Source organism: Mauremys reevesii, linkage group 19, assembly GCF_016161935.1.
Source record: "Mauremys reevesii isolate NIE-2019 linkage group 19, ASM1616193v1, whole genome shotgun sequence".
NCBI classification, from domain to species: Eukaryota; Metazoa; Chordata; order Testudines; family Geoemydidae; genus Mauremys; species Mauremys reevesii.
Window position 1 is genome coordinate 24,247,148 of NC_052641.1, and position 22,365 is coordinate 24,269,512.

A 22,365-nucleotide genomic window follows, 5' to 3' on the forward strand; every position below is an offset into this window, starting at 1 on the left:
GTTGCTTTAACATAGGTATATGTAATCTATTTCTTGATTTTTACTGTAAGCATAATTTGTTGCAAGAAAGTATTTGTTAGAAACCTTATGCTGCTGGCACAGTTCTGTCACATTAATAGAACTTCTCCATTCATTTAACGAGGCAGTCACCTTTACAACTTTTTGTAAAGGTACTTTGTATTCTTCTTGGAGTCTTTTTGATTTAATGTATCAGAGGGGTAGCCGTGTTAGTCTGTATCCACAAAAACAATGAGGAGTCCAGTGTCACCTTAAAGACTAACAAATTTATATTGGCATAAGCTTTTGTGGGTAAAAAACCCCACTCCTTCAGATGCAACTGAAGAAATGTTTCTTTTTGGTATTTTTTTTTTTTTTACCCACAAAAGCTTATGCCCAAATAAATCTTAGTCTTTAAGGTGCCACCGGACTCCTCATTGTTCTTTTGGTTTAATATCACTCTTCAAGTAGAGAGATGATCTCAGCATGAACTACAGCCTTTCGATTGATTTTTGTTAAGGATACTCTGAGTCTCCTTTGCAAGCTTAGAAAATGCTTTGTAAGTTGAGGTGTTCAGACATTAGCTGTTCAAACCTTTCTATATATAAACATTATATGAGACAGCTATTTATGGTTTATCTTCCTTTGGATGATAGGGTTTTGCTTGTCAAGTCGAACCATTGGTGAGGGAACTTGGGTAAGTAGTTGTTGGTGACTCATGCTCTTGAACCATCAGGGTTTCTTTTTAAAATTCTGTGCCCAGTTAGGGAAGCTAATAAATATTATTTGGAAAGGATCCTGTGGTTTAGTGCTTGGTGTGGCTGGAAAGATCTTTAAAAGAGTACAAAGAGGAGAGTGATATGCCTGCAAATCATAAATCATACTCTAGTTCCCTGAGTGTGGGGGCAAGTAGCATTGTGAGATCAGGCTTCACTGAAGGTGCTAGAGCTGATAGGGAACAGACAGGCATTCCATTTATTGTATTTAAGTACCCATCACCATAGTACTTGGCTGCTCTGTCTAACATATACAGGGTGATGGAGCTGGTCATAATTCTTCCTGCCATATTAACACTCAAAAAGGGCTACATTTGATGGTGAGGAAAATGAGTGGTCAGCTAAGGTAATTTTCTTTGTAAGAAATCAGGTGAGGTTAATGGCTGCTCAGTTTTCTTCTCTGTAATTGTGCTTACACAAATTATATTGCCCATGTTAATATGGTTTTCACAAATGATTCCTCAACATCTTAATTTAAATAAATAGAGGAAAAAGGGAAATTTCTTTTGAATAACTTGACCATTTTATCACATGTCAATGGCAGTATGCCTCATCTATCTAGGCGTTTAAATTGGATAGTTAGGACATGTTAGCTAACAGGTGCAAAGACCACACCTTTAAATCCTAAACTAGACAAGTTGCATCTGATTAATATTGCAATATCTGATTATATCATCATATAGTTACATATTTGGCAAACACTTCTTACCAACCTTCATTAAATTTCTAACATAATGAAAGGTTTTAAATACTATGATACTTTTTTGGTTTATTTAGCCATTAAAAAGCAAATAAGTTGTTCACTAAATACTTAGCTGCTGTTGTACTGTAATGGACTGTTCAGATTTCCTTTCCAGCTTGAGGTTTCTTCAGTTTGTTTTGTCACTTAAAGAATTTCTGGATCATGGCCTGCAAGTACATTCCTGTGAGTTGGGATGTTCGAGAAGACATTGTTGAATGAGTTCTACTATTGAATAGCAATGCATTCTGTGCATGTTTATGTATGGGTGGTGCTAGTTATAAGTCTCTAGCAGAAAAGGCAAATTGAATAACTTAAAAGACAGAATCCTCTTTATTTCACATAAAAGCAGGAATTTCTGTCGGTCATGGGGCTACTAGACCCAAATACTTATTTTAAACTGCAGCATAGCTTAGTATGTGTTCTGATAAATCTTATTCACATGTACTCCTTTGCTCACTGAGCACTGACCTGACCATATAATATGTCAAAATGGGACTCCTTTTCCCCTTCTACCTCCCTCTACCTCCTGTATGATTGAGTCTGTGGGTCATCATGCTGGCCTCCACCATTAGAAATTAGAAGGGTAATCCTGAGGGTGTTCTCCCTCCCCCACCTTCCCTCACCCCAGTGTGGCACTTTGGGGAGAGCTTTGCTGTTGTTAGTGAAAATAGAGTAATGTTTAAGTTACCAGAGCTGAGGGCAGCTTTAATGTGTGTGGAACTGGCCAATATGATGTCACCGAACCCTGCAAGTGCATGTGAGAAATTTTGAAGATCACATTATCAACTTGAAGTGTTTTACAGTGATGAAGGATGGCCCAATAACTAGGGATGTTGCCTGGGGTTTGGGAGGTGGGGCTAGATTTAAAATTTGTATTAAAGCTAATGTTAAAAAAATTATAGAATACATAGGTTCAGAAAAGAGTGTCTGTACATCTGGGTATAGTGTTTAGATTGTCCACAAATACAAAGTTTGTTTTTAAAGTCATATGATACATAGAGTACATAATCAGCAATAACCCAAACTGAGGTGAATAGATTTAACAATACAGGTTAGATATTAGAATCCGAGTACTTGGGTACATCCCTCATGAAAAGTTGTACAGAGATTTGGTTGTGGAAAGCAAAATATATCAATGAGTGGAGATTGTGCCTCAGTAACTGAGAATTAGGTTGGTTGTCCATTTAGAAAATACAATCCAGGAAGAAAGTAGGGATCCATGAGGAAAATCAGGATCAAAGATGGATACTATAGTTACAGTAAGTCATAAACTTACAATTGTCACTGGTTCTTAAATTTTATCATGAAGTTTTTGATAACTTTTCAGTATTCAAATTCTTTTTGTCTGTTGGAGTTTTAAAAAATAGAAGCTATATATAATGTGAAATTCTTCATGTATTTTTCCTTTTGCAGTGAGTACTGTGTAGTCCTTTCACCCTCAAAGATGGTGAAGCTGGATATTCACACTCTGGCTCATCACCTCAAGCAGGAACGACTCTATGTAAACTCAGAAAAGCAACTCATTCAGAGATTAAATACAGATGTATTGAAGACAGCTGAGAAGCTGTACCACACAGCGTGGATTTCCAAGCAGCAAAGGATTAACTTGGACAGACTTATCATAACAAGGTGACAAATGCTTTCTGGAAAATTGAACTCCTAAACTCTTGTGAATTAAAAGAATTCCATGATTCCTTTCATACTGTATATTGAGCACAACAGATGATTCTAAAGACAAAATTTTAATGGCTCTAAAACCATTCTAAAAAATTATTCTAAAACAGGAAGTCTGAGTTGTCTCAGATTTGCTCTTAAATATGATGTGACTACTGGTAGTTCAAACACTCTACCTTTTTTATTGTTGTGTTTTTTTTGCCTTCCTCTGTGTGTGTGTGTGTGTACATGTTGCATCTCTTCTGATTGGTAGTTCATAGTAAGAAATTGTTTTTATTATTAAATGCTGGAATTTGTTATTGTAATGAAGCTCATACATTGACTAATGTTCACAATTTTTTTTTTCGAAACTTACAATAAAGATTGTAGATGTTAACTGCTATCTTTTTTTTTTTTTAAAGGAAAAATTCTTGCGGTGTATTTTTTACTCTATTGTCTAGAGCAGCATTTTTCAAAGTTTGGGTCGCAACCCAGTACTAGGTCGCGGCATGTAAGGCTCTGGGTCGCTCTAGTCAGCACAGCTGAATGGGACGTTAAAAGTCCCGTCGCTGGTGCTGCTCAGCTAAGGCAGGCTAGTGCCTACCTGTTCCGACACAGCGCTGCGCCCTGGAAGCAGCCAGCCGCAGTTCTGGCTTCTAGGTGGGAGGGCCATGGTGCTCCATGCGCTGCCCTCGCCCCAAGCACTGTCTCCAAACTCCCACTGGCCAGTTACCAGCCAATGGGAGCTGGGGGCGGGGGGCGGGCACTGCCTGCGGGCAAGAGCCGCGCAGAGCCGTTTGCGCACCTCTGCCTAGGAGCTGGACCTGCTGCTGGCTGCTTCAGGCGCAGCATGGTCTGTGGTGCCAGGACAGGCCGGAAGCCTGCATTTGCACCCTGGCTGTGACGCTGACCGGGAGCTGCCAGAGGTAACTCCGTGCCCCAACCTCGCGCCTCAATCTCCTGCCCCAGCCGTGAGCGTGCCCCTCCCAACCCAGAACCCCTTCCTGTACCCCAAGTCCCTCATCTCTGGCCCCACCCCAGAGCCTGCACCCCCCAGAGCCCGGCCCCCCTTCTGCACCCTGAGCCCCTGCCCCACCCCTGAGCTCCCCCCAAACCTGGAGCCCCTGCTGCACCCCAAAACCCTCATCCCTGGCCCCACCCCAGAGCCTGCACCCCCACCCCAGAGCCCTGAATCCCAAGCCCCAGCCCAGAGCCCCCTCCCACACTCCAAGCCCCTTATCCCCAGCTCCGTTGGGTCGCTGGCGTCAACAGTTTTCTTCAGTTGGGTCCCCAGAAAAAAGCTTGAAAACAACTGGTCTAGAGCTCCTGGCAATGGATTCAGAATGCTGCTGCTTTTAGATTTCATAATTTGTCTATTAAAAATTAGGGCTGTCGATTAATCGCAGTTACTGCATGCAATTAACTCAAAACAAATTAACGTGTTATTTTTTTAAATGATCCTTAATCTTGCATCTCTGGAGATGGGATGTGGTGGTGGAGGGGAGGTAGGCACCGCCTGTGCCAGTGGGCAGAAGGCGGACAGGGAGAAGAGACTGCGGGCAGTTTGGGAGAGCTGGTTAAACACCTTCTGAGGGAGGAGGAGAGAAGAGCCCCGCCTTAGGGGGGTGCGAGGGAGGCCACTGCCCAGGGTGCTGTGCTGGAGGGGGGGAAGGGAGGAGGAGGGAAGCTGCTACATGTCTCTGGGACAGGGATACCTGTGCTCCACTGCTGCTCCTGGCCAACCTGCTCCAGACCAGGAGCCTGCCTCCTGTCTGCTGCGCAAAGTGGGGGTGAGGGGCTGATGTTGGGGTGTCCCCCTCCTCCTGCCCATATACCCAGTCACCACTGAGCTGAGGTGGGGAATCAGAAGGAGCCTGTCTGCTGCTGGCTCAGGACTGAGTGCTGCCAACAGCAGCTGCTGCTGGCTGAAAACATTCAAGCTTCTGAGTGCTCCGTTTAAAGGGACAGCGCTCCCCCAACACACACACACACACACACACACACACACACACACACACACACACACACACACACACACACACACACACACACACACACACACACACACACACACACACACACACACACACACATATTTGTAATAAAAAATAATACAAAGTGAGCACTGTACATCTTGTATTCTGTATTGTAATTTAAATCAGTATATTTGAAAATGTAGAAAACATCCAAAAATATTTAAATAAATGGTATTCTATTATCGTTTAACACGGGGGTTCTCAAACTGGGGGTCGGGACCCCTCAGGGGGTCGCAAGGTTATTACATGGGGGGTCGCAAGCTGTCAGCCTCCACCCCAAACGCCGCTTTGCCTTCAGCATTTATAATGGTGTTAAATATATTTAAAAGTGTTTTTAATTTATAAGGGGGAGTGCACTCGAGGCTTGCTATGTGAAAGGGGTCACCAATACAAAAGTTTGAGAACCACTGGTTTAACAGTATGATTAAAAACAGTATGATTAATCGCAATTAATTTTTTAATTGTTTGACAGTCCTGTTACAAATAATTGAAATTTTTCACTGTTTTTTTTCTGAAGTGCTGAAGCTTCTCCTGCTGAATGCTGCCAGCATGCCAAAGTCTTGGAGGATACACAGTTTGTTGATGGGTACAAGCAGTTGGGATTTCAAGAGACTGCTTATGGAGAATTCCTCAACAGGTTGAGAGAGAACCCTAGGCTTATTGCTTCCTCTCTGGTTGCTGGAGAGAAACTCAACCAGGACAACACACAAAGTGTTATTTACACAGTCTTTACCTCCATCTATGGCAATTGCATCATGCAGGAAGATGAGAGCTACCTCCTTCAAGTTTTGCGTTACTTGATAGAATTTGAACTGAAGGAAAGCGACAATCCCAGACGGCTTTTGAGGAGAGGCACGTGTGCATTCAGCATTTTATTCAAACTTTTTTCTGAAGGACTCTTTTCTGCAAAACTCTTCCTCACTGCAACATTGCATGAGCCAATCATGCAGCTGCTGGTGGAAGATGAAGACCACCTAGAAACAGATGCAAACAAATTGATTGAGAGGTTCTCTCCCGCACAACAGGAAAAACTCTTTGGGGAGAAAGGCACAGAAAGGTTCAAACAAAAAGTCCAAGAAATGGTGGATTCCAATGAGGCTAAGTTAGTGGCTTTGGTGAACAAATTCATTGGTTATCTCAAGCAGAACACATACTGCTTTCCGCATAGCTTGAGATGGATTTTATCACAAATGTACAAAACACTCTCCTGTGTAGACTGGCTGGAGGTTGGGGAGGTGCGAGCAATGTGCACGGATCTTCTGCTTGCATGTTTCATTTGTCCTGCAGTTGTCAACCCAGAACAGTATGGAATAATTTCTGATGCCCCAATAAACGAGGTGGCAAGATTTAATCTGATGCAGGTACCACTTCCTTTTTTATGTTACTCTAAACAAATGAGACCAGATAAGAATGGCCGTGCTGGGTCAGACCAATGGTCCATCTAGCCCAGTATTTTGTCTTCCAACAGTGTCCAATGACGGAAGCTTCAGAGGGAATGAACAGGGCAATTTTGAATGATGTATCCTGTCATCCAGTCCCAGCTTCTAGCAGTTGGAGGTTTAGGGACACCAGAAGCATAGAGTTGTGTCCCTGACCATCTTGGCTAATAGCCATTGAGTGACTATTAATTTATCTCATTCTTTTTTTAAGCCACCCAGCAGGCTATCAATTGCTGGGCAGTTCAGCTGTCCCTCCCCCCACTGCCGTGTGCTGCTCCTGCCCTCTGCCTTGGAGCTGCTCCCAGGAGCCTCCTGCTTGCTGTGCGGGGGGGGGGGGGGGGGGGGGGGGGGGGGGTGCTAATGTCAAGGTATCCGCCCGCTCCTGCCCCCCATCTCCACAGAGCAGGGGAGGACATGACAGGGCTCAGGACTGAGGGAGCTTGCTGGCAGCAGCTGCTGTCTCAACTTGCTGATCTACTTAAAAAGGTAAAGTACTTAGAGTGGGGTCAGCATACTTAAAGGGGCAATGCATCTCTCTCTCTCTCTCTCTCTGCAGTGTCATTTCTCCTCCCTCCAGTCCTGCTGCATTGTAGAGTGTGAGAGGCTACATTAACAACAATATGTTAACTCTTGAGGGCTCAGCTGAGTGCTAGTTCATCATTTAGTAATAAGGCATTCCCTGGGAAATATCCCACCCTCTGATTTCACCACCTCAACAAAGCAACATTTCCCTGGAACACCCCTGCCCCCCCCAATTTACATTAATTATGGGGAAACTGGATTTGCTTAACATCGTTTTGCTTAAAGAAGCATTTTTCAGGAACATAATTACGTTAAGTGGGGAGTTATTGTACTTTTAGCCTTCAGAGCATCCCATGGCAATGAGTTCCATATGTTGACTGCGTGTTGTGTAAAGAAATACTTCCTTTTGTTTGTTTAAACCTGCCGCCTATTAATTTCATTACATGACCCCTAATTCTTGTGTTCCGTGAAGGTGTAAATAAAACACTTCCCTGTTCACTTTCTCCGTGCCTTTCATAATTTTATAGACCTCTATCATATTCCCTCTTGGTTGTTTCTTTCCTAAATTGAACAATCTCTCCTCATATATGGAAGATGTTGGCTACCCCAGTCATTTTGGTTGCCCTGCTCAGTACTTTTCACAATTCTAGTTTGTTTTTTGAGATGGGACGACTAGAACTGCACCTGGTATTCAAGGTGTGGGCGTACCATGGATTTATAGGATCTATTTTCTATCTTATATTTCCTAGTTGTGTGGGGTTTTTTTGTTACTGGCGCTGCACACTGAGTGGATGTTTTCAGAGAACTATCCATGATGACTCCAAGATCTTTAAGTGGTAACAGCTAATTTAGACCCCATCATTTTAATGTATAGTTGGGATTATTTTTTCTTGTGTGCATTACATTTCACTTAGCAACATCAAGTTTCATCTGCTATTTTGTTGCCCAGGCACCCAGTTTTGTGAGATCCCTTTGTAACTCTTCACAATTGGCTTTGGACTTAACTATCTTGAGTAATTTTATATCATCTTCAGATTTTGCAATGCCACGATTCACCCCCTTTTCCACAGCATAGGTCCCAGTACAGACCCCTGGGGGACCCCACTATTTACTTCGCACTGTTGTGAAAGCTGACCATTTTTTTCCTACCCTTTGCTGTCTTTTAATGACTTACTGACCCATGAGAGAACCATTCCCTCTTATCCCATAACTACTTAGTTTAAGAGCTTTTGGTGAGGGATATTATCAAAGGCTTTCTCGAAGTCCAAGTATGCTTATCAACTGGATCCCCCTTGTCCACATGCTTGTTGACCCCCTCTGAGAGTTCTAATAGAATGGTGAGGCATGATTTCCCTTTATAAAAGCATCCATGTGTCCAGGGCTTTGGAGCGGAGCCTGAAGCGGCTCCGGAGCAGTGGAGCTGCAGTTTTTTGCCTGGAGCTGGAGCGGAGCCGGAACACAGCTCCAAAGCCCTGCATGTGTCTGATAATTCTGTTTTTTAATATAATTTCAAGCATTTTGCCTGGTACTGAAGGTAGGCTTATTGGCATGTAATTGCCAGGATTGCCTCTGGAGCTTTTTTAAAAATTGATATTACATTAGCTACCCTCCAGTCATCTGGTACAGAGGCTGATTTTAAGCAATGGGTTATGTACCGCAGTTAGTAGTTCTGCAATGTCATATTGGACTTCCTTCAGAACTCTTTGATAAAATTAATAGTAATAAGTCACCAGGACCAGATAGTATTCATCTGTTTGTTCCAGCCTCCTCTATTGACACGTGAATCTGGGACCGTTCCTCAGATGTATTACCTGAAAAGAATGGCTTGTGTGTGGGGATCTCCCCCATATCCTCTGCAGTTAAGACAATGCAAAGAATTCATTAGCTTTGCTGCAACAGCCTTGTCTTCCTGGAGTGCTCTTTTAGCACTTCAATCATACAGTGGCCCTACTGATTGTTTTGGCAGGCTTCCTACTCCTGATGTAGTTAACTTTTGTTGTTGTCCGTTTTTGTGTCTTGAGTTAGTTACTCTTCATATTCTTTTGTGGCCTGCTTTATAATTGACTTGCCAGAGTCTATGCTCCTTTCTATTTTCCTCACTAGGATTTGACTTCCAATTTTTAAAGGATACCTTTTTTGCCTCTTATTTCTTTTTACTTCGCTATTTAGCTATGGTGGCATTTTTTTGTTATTACTGTTCTTTGTTTTTCAAATTCGGGGTATACATTTTGTTTGAGCCTCCTATTATGGTGGTTTTTAAATAGTCTCCCTGTAGTTTGCCGGTGTTTCACCCTTGTGACTGTTCCTTTTTAATTTCTGTTTAACTAACTTCCTCATTATTGTACAGTTCCCCTTTTTTAAATTAAATTTGACTGTGGTGGGTTTCTTTGGCATTTTTTCCTCTACAGGGATGTTAAATGTAATTACATTATGGTCTCTACTATTGAGCAGTTCAGCTATGTTTAACTGCTGTCTATATCCTATTCTCCACTTACGACTAAATCAAGACTTGCCTCTCCCCTTCTAGGTGCCAGGACAAGCTACTCCTTGGTGTCTAGACATTTTTCTCTCCATTCCTTCCTGAAGTGACATGTACCATGTCAATATGAGAATAATTGAAATCTCCCATTTTTATTGCGTTTTCTGCCGTTATAGCCGCTTTGTAGCCTCTCCCTGAGCATTTCACAGTCATCACCACCACCCTGATCAGGTGGTTGGTAGTATATTCCTACAGCGATACACTTAGTGTTCAGTCATGGAATTTCTATCCAGAGAGATTCTATGGGGCAGTGTTGTTCATTTAAGATTTTTACTTTGACTCTGTGCTTTCTTGCCCCATCGGTATGACCTACTGTCATTTCTGTATATTTTGAATCCGGGTATTACCATGTCTCATTAGTTATCCTCCTTCCACTAAGTTTTTGTGATGCCTATTGTATCAATATCCTCATTTAATGCCAGGCATTGTGGGTCACCCATCTTCGTATTTAGATATCTAGCAGTTGTATATAAACACTAGTACATTTTGTATTTAAATGGGGCTCCTTTGCATTTCACTGTTCCTTACTAGCGCCTGTCTATACTTTACCAAATTCTTTCCTGTTGTCTTTACTAGGGCATAGAGATCCCACTTTAATAAATTCATTCCTAAGGGATTTTTCTGCCTGAACTATGTTCAGCTCCACACCTGACAGCTTTCCTCCAAACCTTAGTTTAAAAAATCCTCTACAGTCCTTTGCAACCTCTCCTCATATCTGAGATCTTCTAAGCATTTATTGGGGCTATTGTTAAAGTATTTTTACTGGTTTTACTAGGGATAAGATGATGAAAACTGATGTAAAATATTTCTGCTATTATGATTCCTGAAGAGGCAAATTTAAAGCTTGAATACCCATTTGTTTTAAAATGCTGAGTTTTAAAAGACATTTATTGGTGTTTTTGATTGCCACTGTTGAAGTTGAGAAATATATAGCAACCATCTAAACTCTCCATTAAAAGGCAATACACCTGCTTTTATAAGGGTGAGAGCTGTAAAGTACAAATATTTGTAAGACTGGTCTAGCAGCGCTTGTACATTTTAATATCCTTCCACATTTGCTAGCATATTTGTATTTTTTTTTGCTAATCTGCACTAACTGAAATAATAGAATTTCATACAACTCTAGGACTGGAAGGGACCTGTATTCCAGGCAGGACTAAGTCTTAGCTAGACCATCCCTGACAGGTGTTTGTCTAACGTGCTCTTAAAAATCTCCAGTGATGGAGATTCCACAACATACCTAGGCAATTTATTCCAGTGCTTAACCACCCTGACAGCTAGGAAGTTTTCCTAATGTCTAACCTAAATAGCCCTTTCTGCATTTTAAGACCAATGCTTCTTGTCCTATTCAGTCTCTCCTCACAGGTCATGTTTTCTAGACCTTTAAGCTTTTTTTGTTGTTCTTCTCTGGACTCTCTAGTTTGTCCACATCTTTCCCAAAATGTGGCACCCAGAACTGGACACAATACTCCAGTTGAAGCTGTAACAGCACAGAGTGGAGTGGAAGAATGACTTCTCACATCTTGCTTACAACACTCCTGCTAATACGTTCTGGAATATTATTTGTGTGCCCCCCGCTTTTTTTTTTTTTTTTGCGGCACTCAAAACTGTTGACTCATTTTGCTTCTGATCCACTGTGACCCCCAGATCCTTTTCCACAGTACTCTTTCTTAGGCAGTCATTTCCCATTTTGTTGTATGCAACTGATAGTTCCTTCTAAGGGGAGTACTTTGCATTTGTCCTTATTGAACTTCATTTGATATACTTCAGACAGTTTCTCCAATTTGTCCAGAACCTCTTGAATTTTAATCCTGTCCTCCAAAGCACTTGCAACCCCTCCCAGCTTGGTATTGTCTGCAAACTTTATAAGTGTACTCTCTCTATGCCATTATCTAAATCATCGATTGAAGATATTGAACAGAACTAGACCCAGAACTGATCCCTGTGGGATCCCACTTGATATGCCCTTCCAGCTTGACTGTGAACCCCTGATGACTACCCTCTGGGAATGGTTTTCCAACCAGTTATGCGCCCACGTTACAGTAGCTCCATCTAGGTTGTGTTTCCCTACTTTGTTTATGAGAAGGTCATGCGAGACAGTATCAGAAGCCTTACTTAAAGTCAAGATATACCACATCACCTGCTTCCCCCCCATCCACAAGGCTTGTTACCCTCTCAAAGAAAGCTATTAGGTTAGTTTGAGATTTGTTCTTGACAAATCCATGCTGACTGTTACTTATCACCTTCTAGGTGTCTGCAAATTGATTGCTTGATTATTTGCTTAATTATCTTTCTGGGTACTGAAGTTAAGCTGACTGCTCTGTAGTTCCCCAGGTTGTCTTTATTCCCTCTTTTTAGCTTGGCACTATATTTGCCTTTTTCCAGTCCTCTGGAATCTCTCCCACCTTCCATGACTTTTCAAAGATAATCACTAATGGCTCAGATATCCCTTCAGTCAGCTCCTTGAGTATTCTAAGATGTATTTCATTAGGCCCTGGTGACCTGAAGACATCTAACTTTTCCAAGTCATTTTTTAACTTGTTCTTTCCCTAATTTTAGCCTCTGATCCTACCTAATCTTCACTGGCATTCACTACATTAGGTGTCCAATTGCTACTAAACTTTTTGGTGAAAACTGAAACAAAGTCATTTAGCGCTTTTGCTAAATGTCTGTCTCTTTTGTCCTTTGAATAGATTTACACCATGTTGCCTATTGGGCAACTACCCGCTGTATTAACACTTTAGAATATGCCTTCAGGTGACAGAATGTATTGTCTTTGTGCAAATGTTTTGGGAACTTAATATTCATTAGTGGTATTAAACAGCACCCATTTGACTAAAAAACTACCGCATGTTCCATGTACATGGGGCAAAACATGGCATCAGTGTATGTACGTGTAACTGGTATACTGACTGATGAAATTCATTTCAGTAAGTTTTGTAGAGCAGAGAGAGTGTTTTATTATGTCTGCACAGTGCATAGCAGGAGGGGGCCTTAATCCTGATTGGGTTCTTTAGATGCTGCTGTAAAACAAGGGATCACTTATACACTTGCCATATCATTTTTTGTATATTGTTATAGGACTCGCAGTTTTATAAACCTCTTGGTGACAGGTTAAGGAGGGTTCTTTTTCAGGATAAAGATGTTAAGCAGTGTACAAACTGAGTCAGAGGTTTGTGTTTTTTCCATGCTTGTCTAGCAAAATTTACATGGCCTTTAAAAATCTTCAGGTCTAAGACCTCTAGGTTCAATCCTCATCCCTTCCATATTTGCTGTGAAGAATCAGAGCCTAATACTCCAGCATAGGCTTAAAAAATATGGAAAATAACGGCTTTGCATGCAATATTCAAACAAATGGGTAGGATTTATTTTACAAATAATGAAATAATTTAAAATAAGGTACTATTATACATTGTTCATTGAATGAAAGAGGGAAAGCAAAGCAGCCTTTGAGTTGGGAGTGGAAAAAAGTACACAGCTTTCTTAATAAGAGAAAATACTCTTCCTGTTTAGATAACTCGGATAGCTTTTAGTGAAACTTTCATACAATCATAAGACTGAAAGGGACCTTGAGAGGTTATCTAGTCTAGTCCCCTGCACTCATGGCAGGACTGAGTATATTTCCACATAGAACATTTTACTTCGGGTCTAAGAACAATGGTGAGAAATTTTAGCCCCAAAAGTAACTCTGGGAAAGTTTATATGTACGTTAAAATAGTAGTTTAAAAGAGAAGAACTTCTCATTTGATTCCTGTATTACAGTCTATCTTGTTGTTCTGTAATGGTTTCTGAAATATTTGCCCAAAGTGTTCTTTTTCCATTGTAGGTCGGGAGACTTTTGCAGCAGTTGGCAATGACAGGTTCTGAAGAGGGAGATCCGCACATGAAGAGCAACCTTGGCAAATTTGACAAAGTAAGTGTCACAAAACAGTACATATGTACATATTTGACACTTTACCTTTCTGAGAATCTCAAAGCAGTTCACAAACAAATAAGCTTCACAGTCCTCTTATGAGGTAGGTGAGCAGCACATCTAATTTATGGGTAGGTAAACTGAGGTACAGGTTAAGTGACATCTGCATGGTCACATACAGTAGGGTCAGAGCTGGGAATAGAACTTGGAGTCATGCTTCCTGACTACTAGGCACACACTACCTTGTTGCTTAAATGACAACATTAACAAAACGTCAAAATATGACACTTTCTAAAACAGATACGAAGTGATTTTTTTAAAATAATGTTCTCTGCTGAATTTAGCATAAACTACTTTTACTTAAGGGGACACCATGTATTCAATTTAAAAAAAAAAAAAATTTGCACACCTGCCCATGGATCTTCCTGTCAGTTTTTTGCCTCATTTCCTCTCTTCCTCCCCACCCCCCTGCCCTTTTTAGTAAATTGTTTACTCTTTCTTACTGTATGAAGGATGCACGCACAATAGGGGAACTGACTCTACGGAGGAAACAGTGAAACTAACTATACACAATGTGCTGTCAAATGCAGAAAGCAAACTAACCAACTTTTTTGCTCTTTTCTTTCAATCTCTCTTTCTGCTTCTAATGAAACTAGGTAAACATTCAGTCAGATGTGACTTTTAAATTGACAGTTCCCTTACTTGCCTATCCCTGTCCCCTATAATTTTGTTTCACTTGTAAGCTGTGCTCAGCTGGTTCCGGAGGAAGGAACAATTTAAGTACAAGTTCATTACTGTGAGCTAGTTTAAGTCTTCTAGTGCCATTGCATAACAGCATTTTTAAAACTGTACTTAAATATTTGAGCACTACAGAATCTATTTAAACAAGTGACACTTTGAAATGCAGATATGGAGTGAAAGGAACTCTAAATTTTTTGCATAATTTTGTACTTACTCTTCATTGGCTAAAAGATGTTTGATTTGCTATATATGTAAGAAGCAGCAAAACTGATATTCCATGTAAATTATGTATATACCTCTTGTACCTTTGTGTTCTTCTGTAGCTCTAAAATTTGAAACCATTCACTAAAAAAAACTACGTCTTCTCCTTGCAGAGTTGTGTTGCTGCTTTCCTGGATGTTGTTATTAGTGGGCGTGCTGTGGAAACTCCTCCGATGTCCTCAGTTAACCTTCTAGAAGGATTGAGTAGGACTGTGGTTTATATGACATACAGCCAACTTATTAATCTGGTAATATCCTGGTTCTTCAATAGGAGTAATATTTTCCTGCACATGCTTGCAGGAGAGAGATATAAGTGGGTGTAGTAGGTTACTATGTAGCTTCATGCTCCTTTCTTAATTATACAAACTCTAATTTTGTAGGTTGGTTTTATGCGAAATGTAATGTCAAGTGACCAACTGAAGGAAGATCGGATGGCTCTGGAAAACTTGTTGGCAAACTTACCCCAGAACAAACCCGGGAAAAGTAGCAGCCTTGAAATGACTCCTTACAATACCCCACAACTCTCCCCTGCAACTACCCCAGCCAACAAAAAAAATCGACTGCCTATAGGTGAGGAAGATTGAGAGAAATTCTTACAGCAAAAGCTTTTTGTTCATAGGCTTTCCTGCACCCCGTATACACTTCTTCAGCATTTCTTCAGTCCTCTTGTAGGATATGCTTACGTTTTCTTCACACCACTTCCACTGTGTGTGTGTGTTTGTGTGTAGCATAGTTGTCATTGAATCAGACTTTATGTAATGAAAATATCGGATCATCTTTCTGATGTAACCACTCTAGCAGGACTGTACTTTTATCATATTTTTTTTCTAGTGCCTTGTCTAGTCAAGTTTGAAATTTCCCAAATGATGTTTCCACCACTTTCCTTGGAAGAATATTCCAATTCATAGTGTAATTTTTCCTTTACTCCTACTTACACCTCTTAAACCAGACTGAATTTTAGTGTATTCATATAGTAAATGAAGTTGTAGGGTTCCTAGTTCGCATGTAATGTAGACTTAATATAATCTAATCAGCATATGTTAATGAAATGGTGCAGGACAGTGGATAGGAGAGACGGAAAGGGAAGAGTCGGAGATTGAATGGTGGTGAGGATAGTGCAGTTATCAACATTGATACAGAGAGGGTTTGGATATGAGGAGAAAGTAGAAGAAAAGAAGGATGTTCGGGTTTGCAATATTTAGAGAAGTGGCAGAATGTTTGTAATAAAATGCTGGAGAGACAGGAAGAGATGGGAATCTGATCAGTTGGGGAGAGGTTAGGCATAGGGAGGTAGATTTAAATCATCACCGTGGAGATGATCACTCAAGCAATGAGAGTGGGGAAGGAAGCTAGGGTGCAGACATTTGGCAACACCAGTATGGAAAATGGGAGGAAGGGGGATCCATTAAAGATAATGCTAAAAAAAGTGCTAAGCAGTTTAAGAGGGGAGGTTGCCTCGTAATTATGCTGTCTTAAATCTGGCTACTGATGTGATGTTGCGCATTCTCTTCTGAAGCCTAGAATTTCATGATCTTATACCTTTTCAGCTCAAAAATATCCCATCTCAAAATGTGACACTTTTTTTTCCCCTCTAGATACTAAAGTATTGCACTCTGTTCAAGTGTTTACTTATATGATTGGAATATTGGTATTCAGTAGAAAAAGAGCTTGGTATTTATCTGTAACATAGGCAAAAATATTTATACTTAAAATAGTAAATTAAAGGTAGCAATTACTAAAATCTCATTTTGGTACCCTGAGTTATCCTTACCTCTCTGTGCACAACTGCTATTCTAAGTTTACATTAGTGAAGTAACAACTTGTTTGTATTTATTTTACAGTTTAAAATATTTTTGTTGTTCAAAGGCTTGATTTTGTTTCTGTTTAATGCTGTCGAAACCCAGGACAACAGTTGGCAGCCATTACTGCCTGGGATACTTCTACCACCAATCTCTCAGCTCACATTAATCTAGTAACCCCATTTGGTGGGTAATGGACTCTTTCCCTTCTTCCTCTATGCAAAACGTCTATTCACTTCATAAAACCATGCTTCTCATGCTTGTCTTTAATTTGCTTTGTGCCAGGCTTCTTTGTTTATTCCATTACACAGGCCAATTCCTACTTAAATAGCTACAAAAATGTAGTACCCTAAAAAGCCTACTCTCCCTTTGATGCATAATATTTGAAGGTAAAAATTTAACTCTCAATTTGCACATTTGGCCTCAGCTCCCATGTTTCAACTGAGGAAATTGATGCCATGCTGCCAGCCCCTAGATAAGATAAGGAACTTCAGGTTCTTGGCTCTTTCTCCAAGTGGTCCAGAATGAGGAGAGGAAGAGAAGATTATATTAAAAGGAGTTAGAGAACCACAAAGTAATCAGGGTGGTGTTATGATGTTGCTTTGCCATGTGTTTGTCAGTTTCTGATGATGTAACATCAGGTCTTCAGCTTTGTGATGTTTTGTTTTTTTGTTTTGTTTTGTTGTTGTGACTTTCTGCAGTTCTTCTTGCTGAGTGGCTCTCCAGTGCAAGATGTGGCATACCACTATTCTGAATAACTTATTTCCATTACCAGCACCTGCTCTGAACAGGGTAGAACCATCCTAGGCCAGGCTTAGAGTGGCATTTTCCATTTTATATGCCATCACAAACATTATAAATTAGCATGCCCAAGAGGTAAAAGGAATAAGGGCTTACCAGCTTTTGCTTATAAGTGTTTGACACATTCCATCTAGTGTACACTTGAATCCTCTTTGATATCAGATTTTGCTGAAAAGGACTTGCCCAATAAAGTCCAAAACTGCCTTAAATGCCCTAATAAAAGGTTTACTCTACAAAACGTTGAAAGCCTCCAGTAATGCTGCTTTAGAACCTAGTTGCGCAAGGGGCTGTGTGCCTCTAGCTTCTGTTGACTCTATTGGAAAGTGCTCAGCAACTCATGGGATGCAGGGCCTTAATTCTTTTGTAATGCTGTACACATTTGGTTAGTTTTATTTGTTGGTTTGTTTTTAAGTAAGAGTTCAGGAAGCTGCTCTAAACAGCACTGTCTGAATTGCTGCCAGTGTGCCTTCCCTTACAGTGAGAATTCTGTCTCTCCTATGAACTCTTTGCCTATTCTTGCAGGCATTCTGGGATGGGCACCAGCTAACATGTTGAGTAACTATCACTGATGTCTGGGTGTAGTCCAGAGAGTTTGCTGGTGAATGCTGAAGGGATAACTTTCTTATTTATTTATGTATGTATTTATTTATTTATATGGTGTCCCTAGCCTCCGTTTGGCAGAAGCTGGAATGGGCGACAGGGGATAGATCACTTGATTATCTGTTCTGTTCATTCCCTCTGGGGCACCTGGCATTGGCCACTATCGGAAGACAGAATACTGGGCTAAATGAACCTTTGATCTGACCCAGTATGGCTGTTCTTATTAAAGTAGTGCTCGAACAGTCCGGGCTTTAGGCACTATACAAACATATAGTAGCAGATGATACCTCCAAAAGCTTCTCGATGATGCCGCTTCTAGGCGGCATTTCGGTGGCTGGTCATTCGGAGCCCGCCACACTCTTCTGGGAACATGGATATGCTATTGTAACAGAAAGGTTGGGGACCACTGTTCTACATTGTTTCTGAACAGACCTCTTAGCCATAAGAAGCTTGATGCCCTTCTAGCTGGCAACAATAGGGTCTTTAAGTTTCCCTGCTTGTTGAATTCAGCAAGGGCCCAGGAAGGACCCATAAATGGTTCATTGGACAAATGCAAAAAATTGCTTTTCCAGGTGTTTTTCATTTGGTTGTCTTGGTCTACTGGTGCTTTTTGATGATCATTTTCCTATTATTTAATGCGATGGAGATCTATCAGTGTAAGGTGCTTTTAGGTCATGAGGCTGTGAGGTTGGCATGACTGCACTTTGTAGGGGGAAAAAACCCACCACTACTGAAAAGGTATTTTAAACATGGGAGCTAAAGTGCCTTTCTGGTGGTGCTCTGTTTTTGCAATGGTACAGAAGCAGAGGGGAGTCTCTCTTGCAAATGAAGAATGTGTGCAGATAACCTAAAGGGAAAGCTGTCCTGCCCATCTCGGGCAGAAATATCTGGGGGTTAATGGAGAAGCATGGTACGTTATATGCTTCTTAAGCCACTATGCTACAAGTCTCATATTTTCACAGTAGTGAAATATTTAAATAATTACACAGCCTCAGTGTCAGTTTTGCACATTCCCAGTATCAATTTTCACCTTTCCAGAAAGTTGTAAATTGTACTCTGCATTTTTGCTCATTCTTTGGTATGCATGCGCTAACATCACACTTGTGTATTGTATAGCATTTGTAGATACACCTCTACCCCGATATAACGCTGTCCTTGGGAGCCAAAAAATCTTACTGCATTATAGGTGAAACTGCGTTATATCGAACTTGCTTTGATCCGCTGGAGTGCGCAGCCTTGCCCCCCTGGAGCGCTGCTTTACCGCGTTATATCAGATTTCGTGTTATATAGGGTTGCATTTTATCGGGGTAGAGGTGTACTCTGAGAGTTTAAATATTGAAAACCTTCATAACACTCTGTATTTTAACATGTATCATTAGCTACCCGTAGCAGAAATAGATCAAATATTCCAGTGGACCAGCATGGAGACCATGAGGGATCCTCCCAGGAGTCTATACTGGAAGTTCAGCCAGAAGAAGTGCTGGTTATTTCTTTGGGAACAGGTCCACAGCTTACTCCGGGGATGATGTCAGAAAATGAGGTATGAACAAGGAGTCAAATATAAATCACATGCTTTGAGAAATGAAGGATGTATATTCAGACCATGAAATAATACTAAGTTTGTCACACACTAAGACAAGGTTTAAACTGGAGAATTAGGGCTAAAACCTTGTATTTGTTTCACTGTATTTAGGTGTTGCAAATGTTCTCCAAACCACAACTGATTTCTATTTGTAATGATTAATACAGCATCCAGATTAAACAGGTAGGTGGGTGTGCCAGAGCCTTTCATTCATAGATTCCAAGGCCAGAAGGGGCCACTGTGATGTAGATTGACCTCCTGTATAACACAGGCCATAGAACTTCCTCAAAAAAATTCCTAGAACATTTTAGAATAACATCTGATCTTGGTTTAAAAATTGCCAGTGATGGGAATGTACACCCCTTGGTAAATTGTTTCAATGGTTAATTACTCTTACTGCGAAAAATTGTATGCCTTGTTTTCAGTCTGAATTTGTCTAGTTTCAACATCTAGCCACTAGATCATGTTATATCTTTCTCTGCTAGATTGAAGAGCCCATTATTAAATATTTGTTCTGCATATAGATATTTAGAGATTATAATCAAGTAACCCTTTAACCTTGGCTGTGTTAATCTAAATAGATTGCTCTCTTTGAGGCCATCGCTGTAAGGCATATTTTCTAATGCTGTAATCCTTGTCATGGCTCTTCTCTGAACCCTCTCCAATTTATCACCATCCTTGAATTGTGAGCACCAGAACTGGACACAGTATTCCAGCAGCAGTCACACCAGTGCCAAATAAAGAGGTAAAATAACCTCTGTATTCCTAATCAAGATTCCCCTGTTTATCCATCCCAGGATTGCATTAGCTCTTTTGCCCACAGCATCACACTTGGAGCTCATATTCAGCTGATTATCCACCATGACCCCCAAATCTTTTTTCCGACACTGCTTCCCAGGATAGTCCCCCATTTTGTAAGTATGGCCTACATCCTTTATTTCTAGTTGTATACATTTACATTTAGCTGTTTTAAAACACACATTGTTTTCTTGCACCCAGTTTACCAAGCAATCCAGATAATCTGACTCAGTACCTATCTTCATTATTTACCACTCCCCCAATTTTTGTGTCATCTGCAAACTTTATCAGTGATGGTTTTATGTTTTCTTCTAGGTCATTGATAAAAATGTTAAATAGCATAGGGCCAAGAACTGATCCCTACAGGACCCCTCTGGAAACACAGCCTCTCAGTGAAAATTCCCAGTTTACAGTTACATTTTGAGATCTGTCAGTTAGCCATTTTTAATCCATTTAACATGGGCCATATATTTTTTATTAAAATGTTGTGGGGTGCCAAGTCAAACACCTTTCAGAAGTCCAAGTATATTACATCAACACTATTACTTTTATCAACCAGATTTGTAAATTAATCAAAAAAAGATATCAAGTTAATTTGACATGATCTATTTTCCATGAACCAGTGTTGACTTGCATTAATTACGTTGCCCTCCTTTAAGTCTCAATTGAGACTTGAATCAGTGTCTGGCTGGCAGGCCTGTAATTGCCCAGGTCATCCTGTTTATTTATTTTTTTTTAAATTGGCACAACATTACCTATCTTACCGCCCTTTGGAGAACTGGGGAGGTTCCAGGACATATTGAAAATCATCATCAATGGTCTAGCAAGCTCCTCAGCCAGCTCTTTCAAAACTCTTGCATCAAAGAATTATCTGGACCTGCTGATTTAAAAATGTCTAACTTTAGTAGCTTCTGTTTAACATCCTGCAGAGATACTAGTGGAATTAAAGGAGTGGTATCATGACCATATGATGAGACCAGGGCTTTGGAGCCGTGCTCCGGCTCCGCTCCAGCTCCAGGCAAAAACCTGCAGCTCCTCTGCTCTGGAGCTGCTCCGCTCCAAAGCCCTGGATGAGACTATATCATTTGTTTTTTCAGCAAATAAAGAACAGAAATATTTATTAAACTACCTTGTCTGTTTTTTTGCATTATTACTGATGGTTCTACCATTTCCATCTAGTAATGGACCAATACCTTTTGTCAGGATTCTTTTTGTTCCTAATATGTTTTAAATACTCCTTATTGTCCTTAATGCTGTTTGCCATATATATTTGTTCTTGGGTTCCTTTACTTCCCTTATCAGTTTTCTACAATTCTAACTTCTGATGTATATTCATTTCTGTCAACTTCATTTTCCTTCCATTGGTTATATATTATTATTATTTATTATTATTTTTTAATAGCAGCCTTCATTTTCCCTCTGAACAAGGTCACTTTTTTAACCAATGTGGTGTTCTTCCTTAATTGTGAGTTTTTGGGCGTCCAGTAAGATGTTCTTAAATGATTTCCAATTATCATTCATACTTTTCTGATTAAATTCTTCCTCCCAGCTGATTTGGCTCGTAATTGTTTTCAGCTTTGTAATTTGGCCCTAGTAAAGCACCAAGTATGCATATTGTTGGTCTGGACTTTATTCTGCACATTATAAATGTGATCAAGGAATGATCACTTGTCTCGAAGCTACTATTAATTTTAGTTCTGTGGTCAGGTCCTCTTTATCTGTTAAGACAAGGTCTAATACAGAATTCCCGCGTCTTGGATGCAATACTTTTTAAGTTAAGAAATTGTCATGTATAATGTTTAGAAATTCCAAGGATCTTTTAGTACTGGCAGCATGAGACCTCCAGCATATGGCACTCAAATTGAAATCCCCCGATCACACTTTTTTTGCCTACAATTTATAGATAGGCATGTAAGGAGGCCGTCATCCTGTTCCCTAGTGTGATTTGGTGGTCTGTAGCAGACACCAACTAATATCCCATCTTATGCTTTATCTCTTAGGACATTGGTCCATAATCATTCAACATCACTTTCTTCCGAGTTATCTGTGACTCGGAAACAGGTAATGCCATTTTTGACATAGAATGCTGCTCCCTCTCCCTTTTTGCCTACTCGATCCTTCCTAAATAGGTTATAACCATTGATTTTAACATTCCAATAGTGTGAT

The 22,365-nt window shown here is 40.5% G+C and overlaps 1 protein-coding gene across 4 annotated transcripts in view; it reads left to right on the forward strand.

Moving 5' to 3' along the window:
- GAPVD1 (GTPase activating protein and VPS9 domains 1) overlaps nt 1–22,365 on the forward strand; it is a 65,681-nt gene that overhangs the window by 19,581 nt on the left and 23,735 nt on the right. For all 4 annotated transcript variants that reach the window (XM_039506518.1, XM_039506517.1, XM_039506521.1 and 1 more), the window contains 6 exons: nt 2,929–3,144; nt 5,722–6,565; nt 13,531–13,617; nt 14,733–14,867; nt 15,000–15,189; nt 19,199–19,359. In XM_039506518.1, coding sequence (XP_039362452.1) covers nt 2,960–3,144; nt 5,722–6,565; nt 13,531–13,617; nt 14,733–14,867; nt 15,000–15,189; nt 19,199–19,359 — 1,602 coding nt within the window. In that variant the 5' untranslated portion in view covers nt 2,929–2,959. The remainder of the gene's footprint in view (nt 1–2,928; nt 3,145–5,721; nt 6,566–13,530; nt 13,618–14,732; nt 14,868–14,999; nt 15,190–19,198; nt 19,360–22,365) is intronic.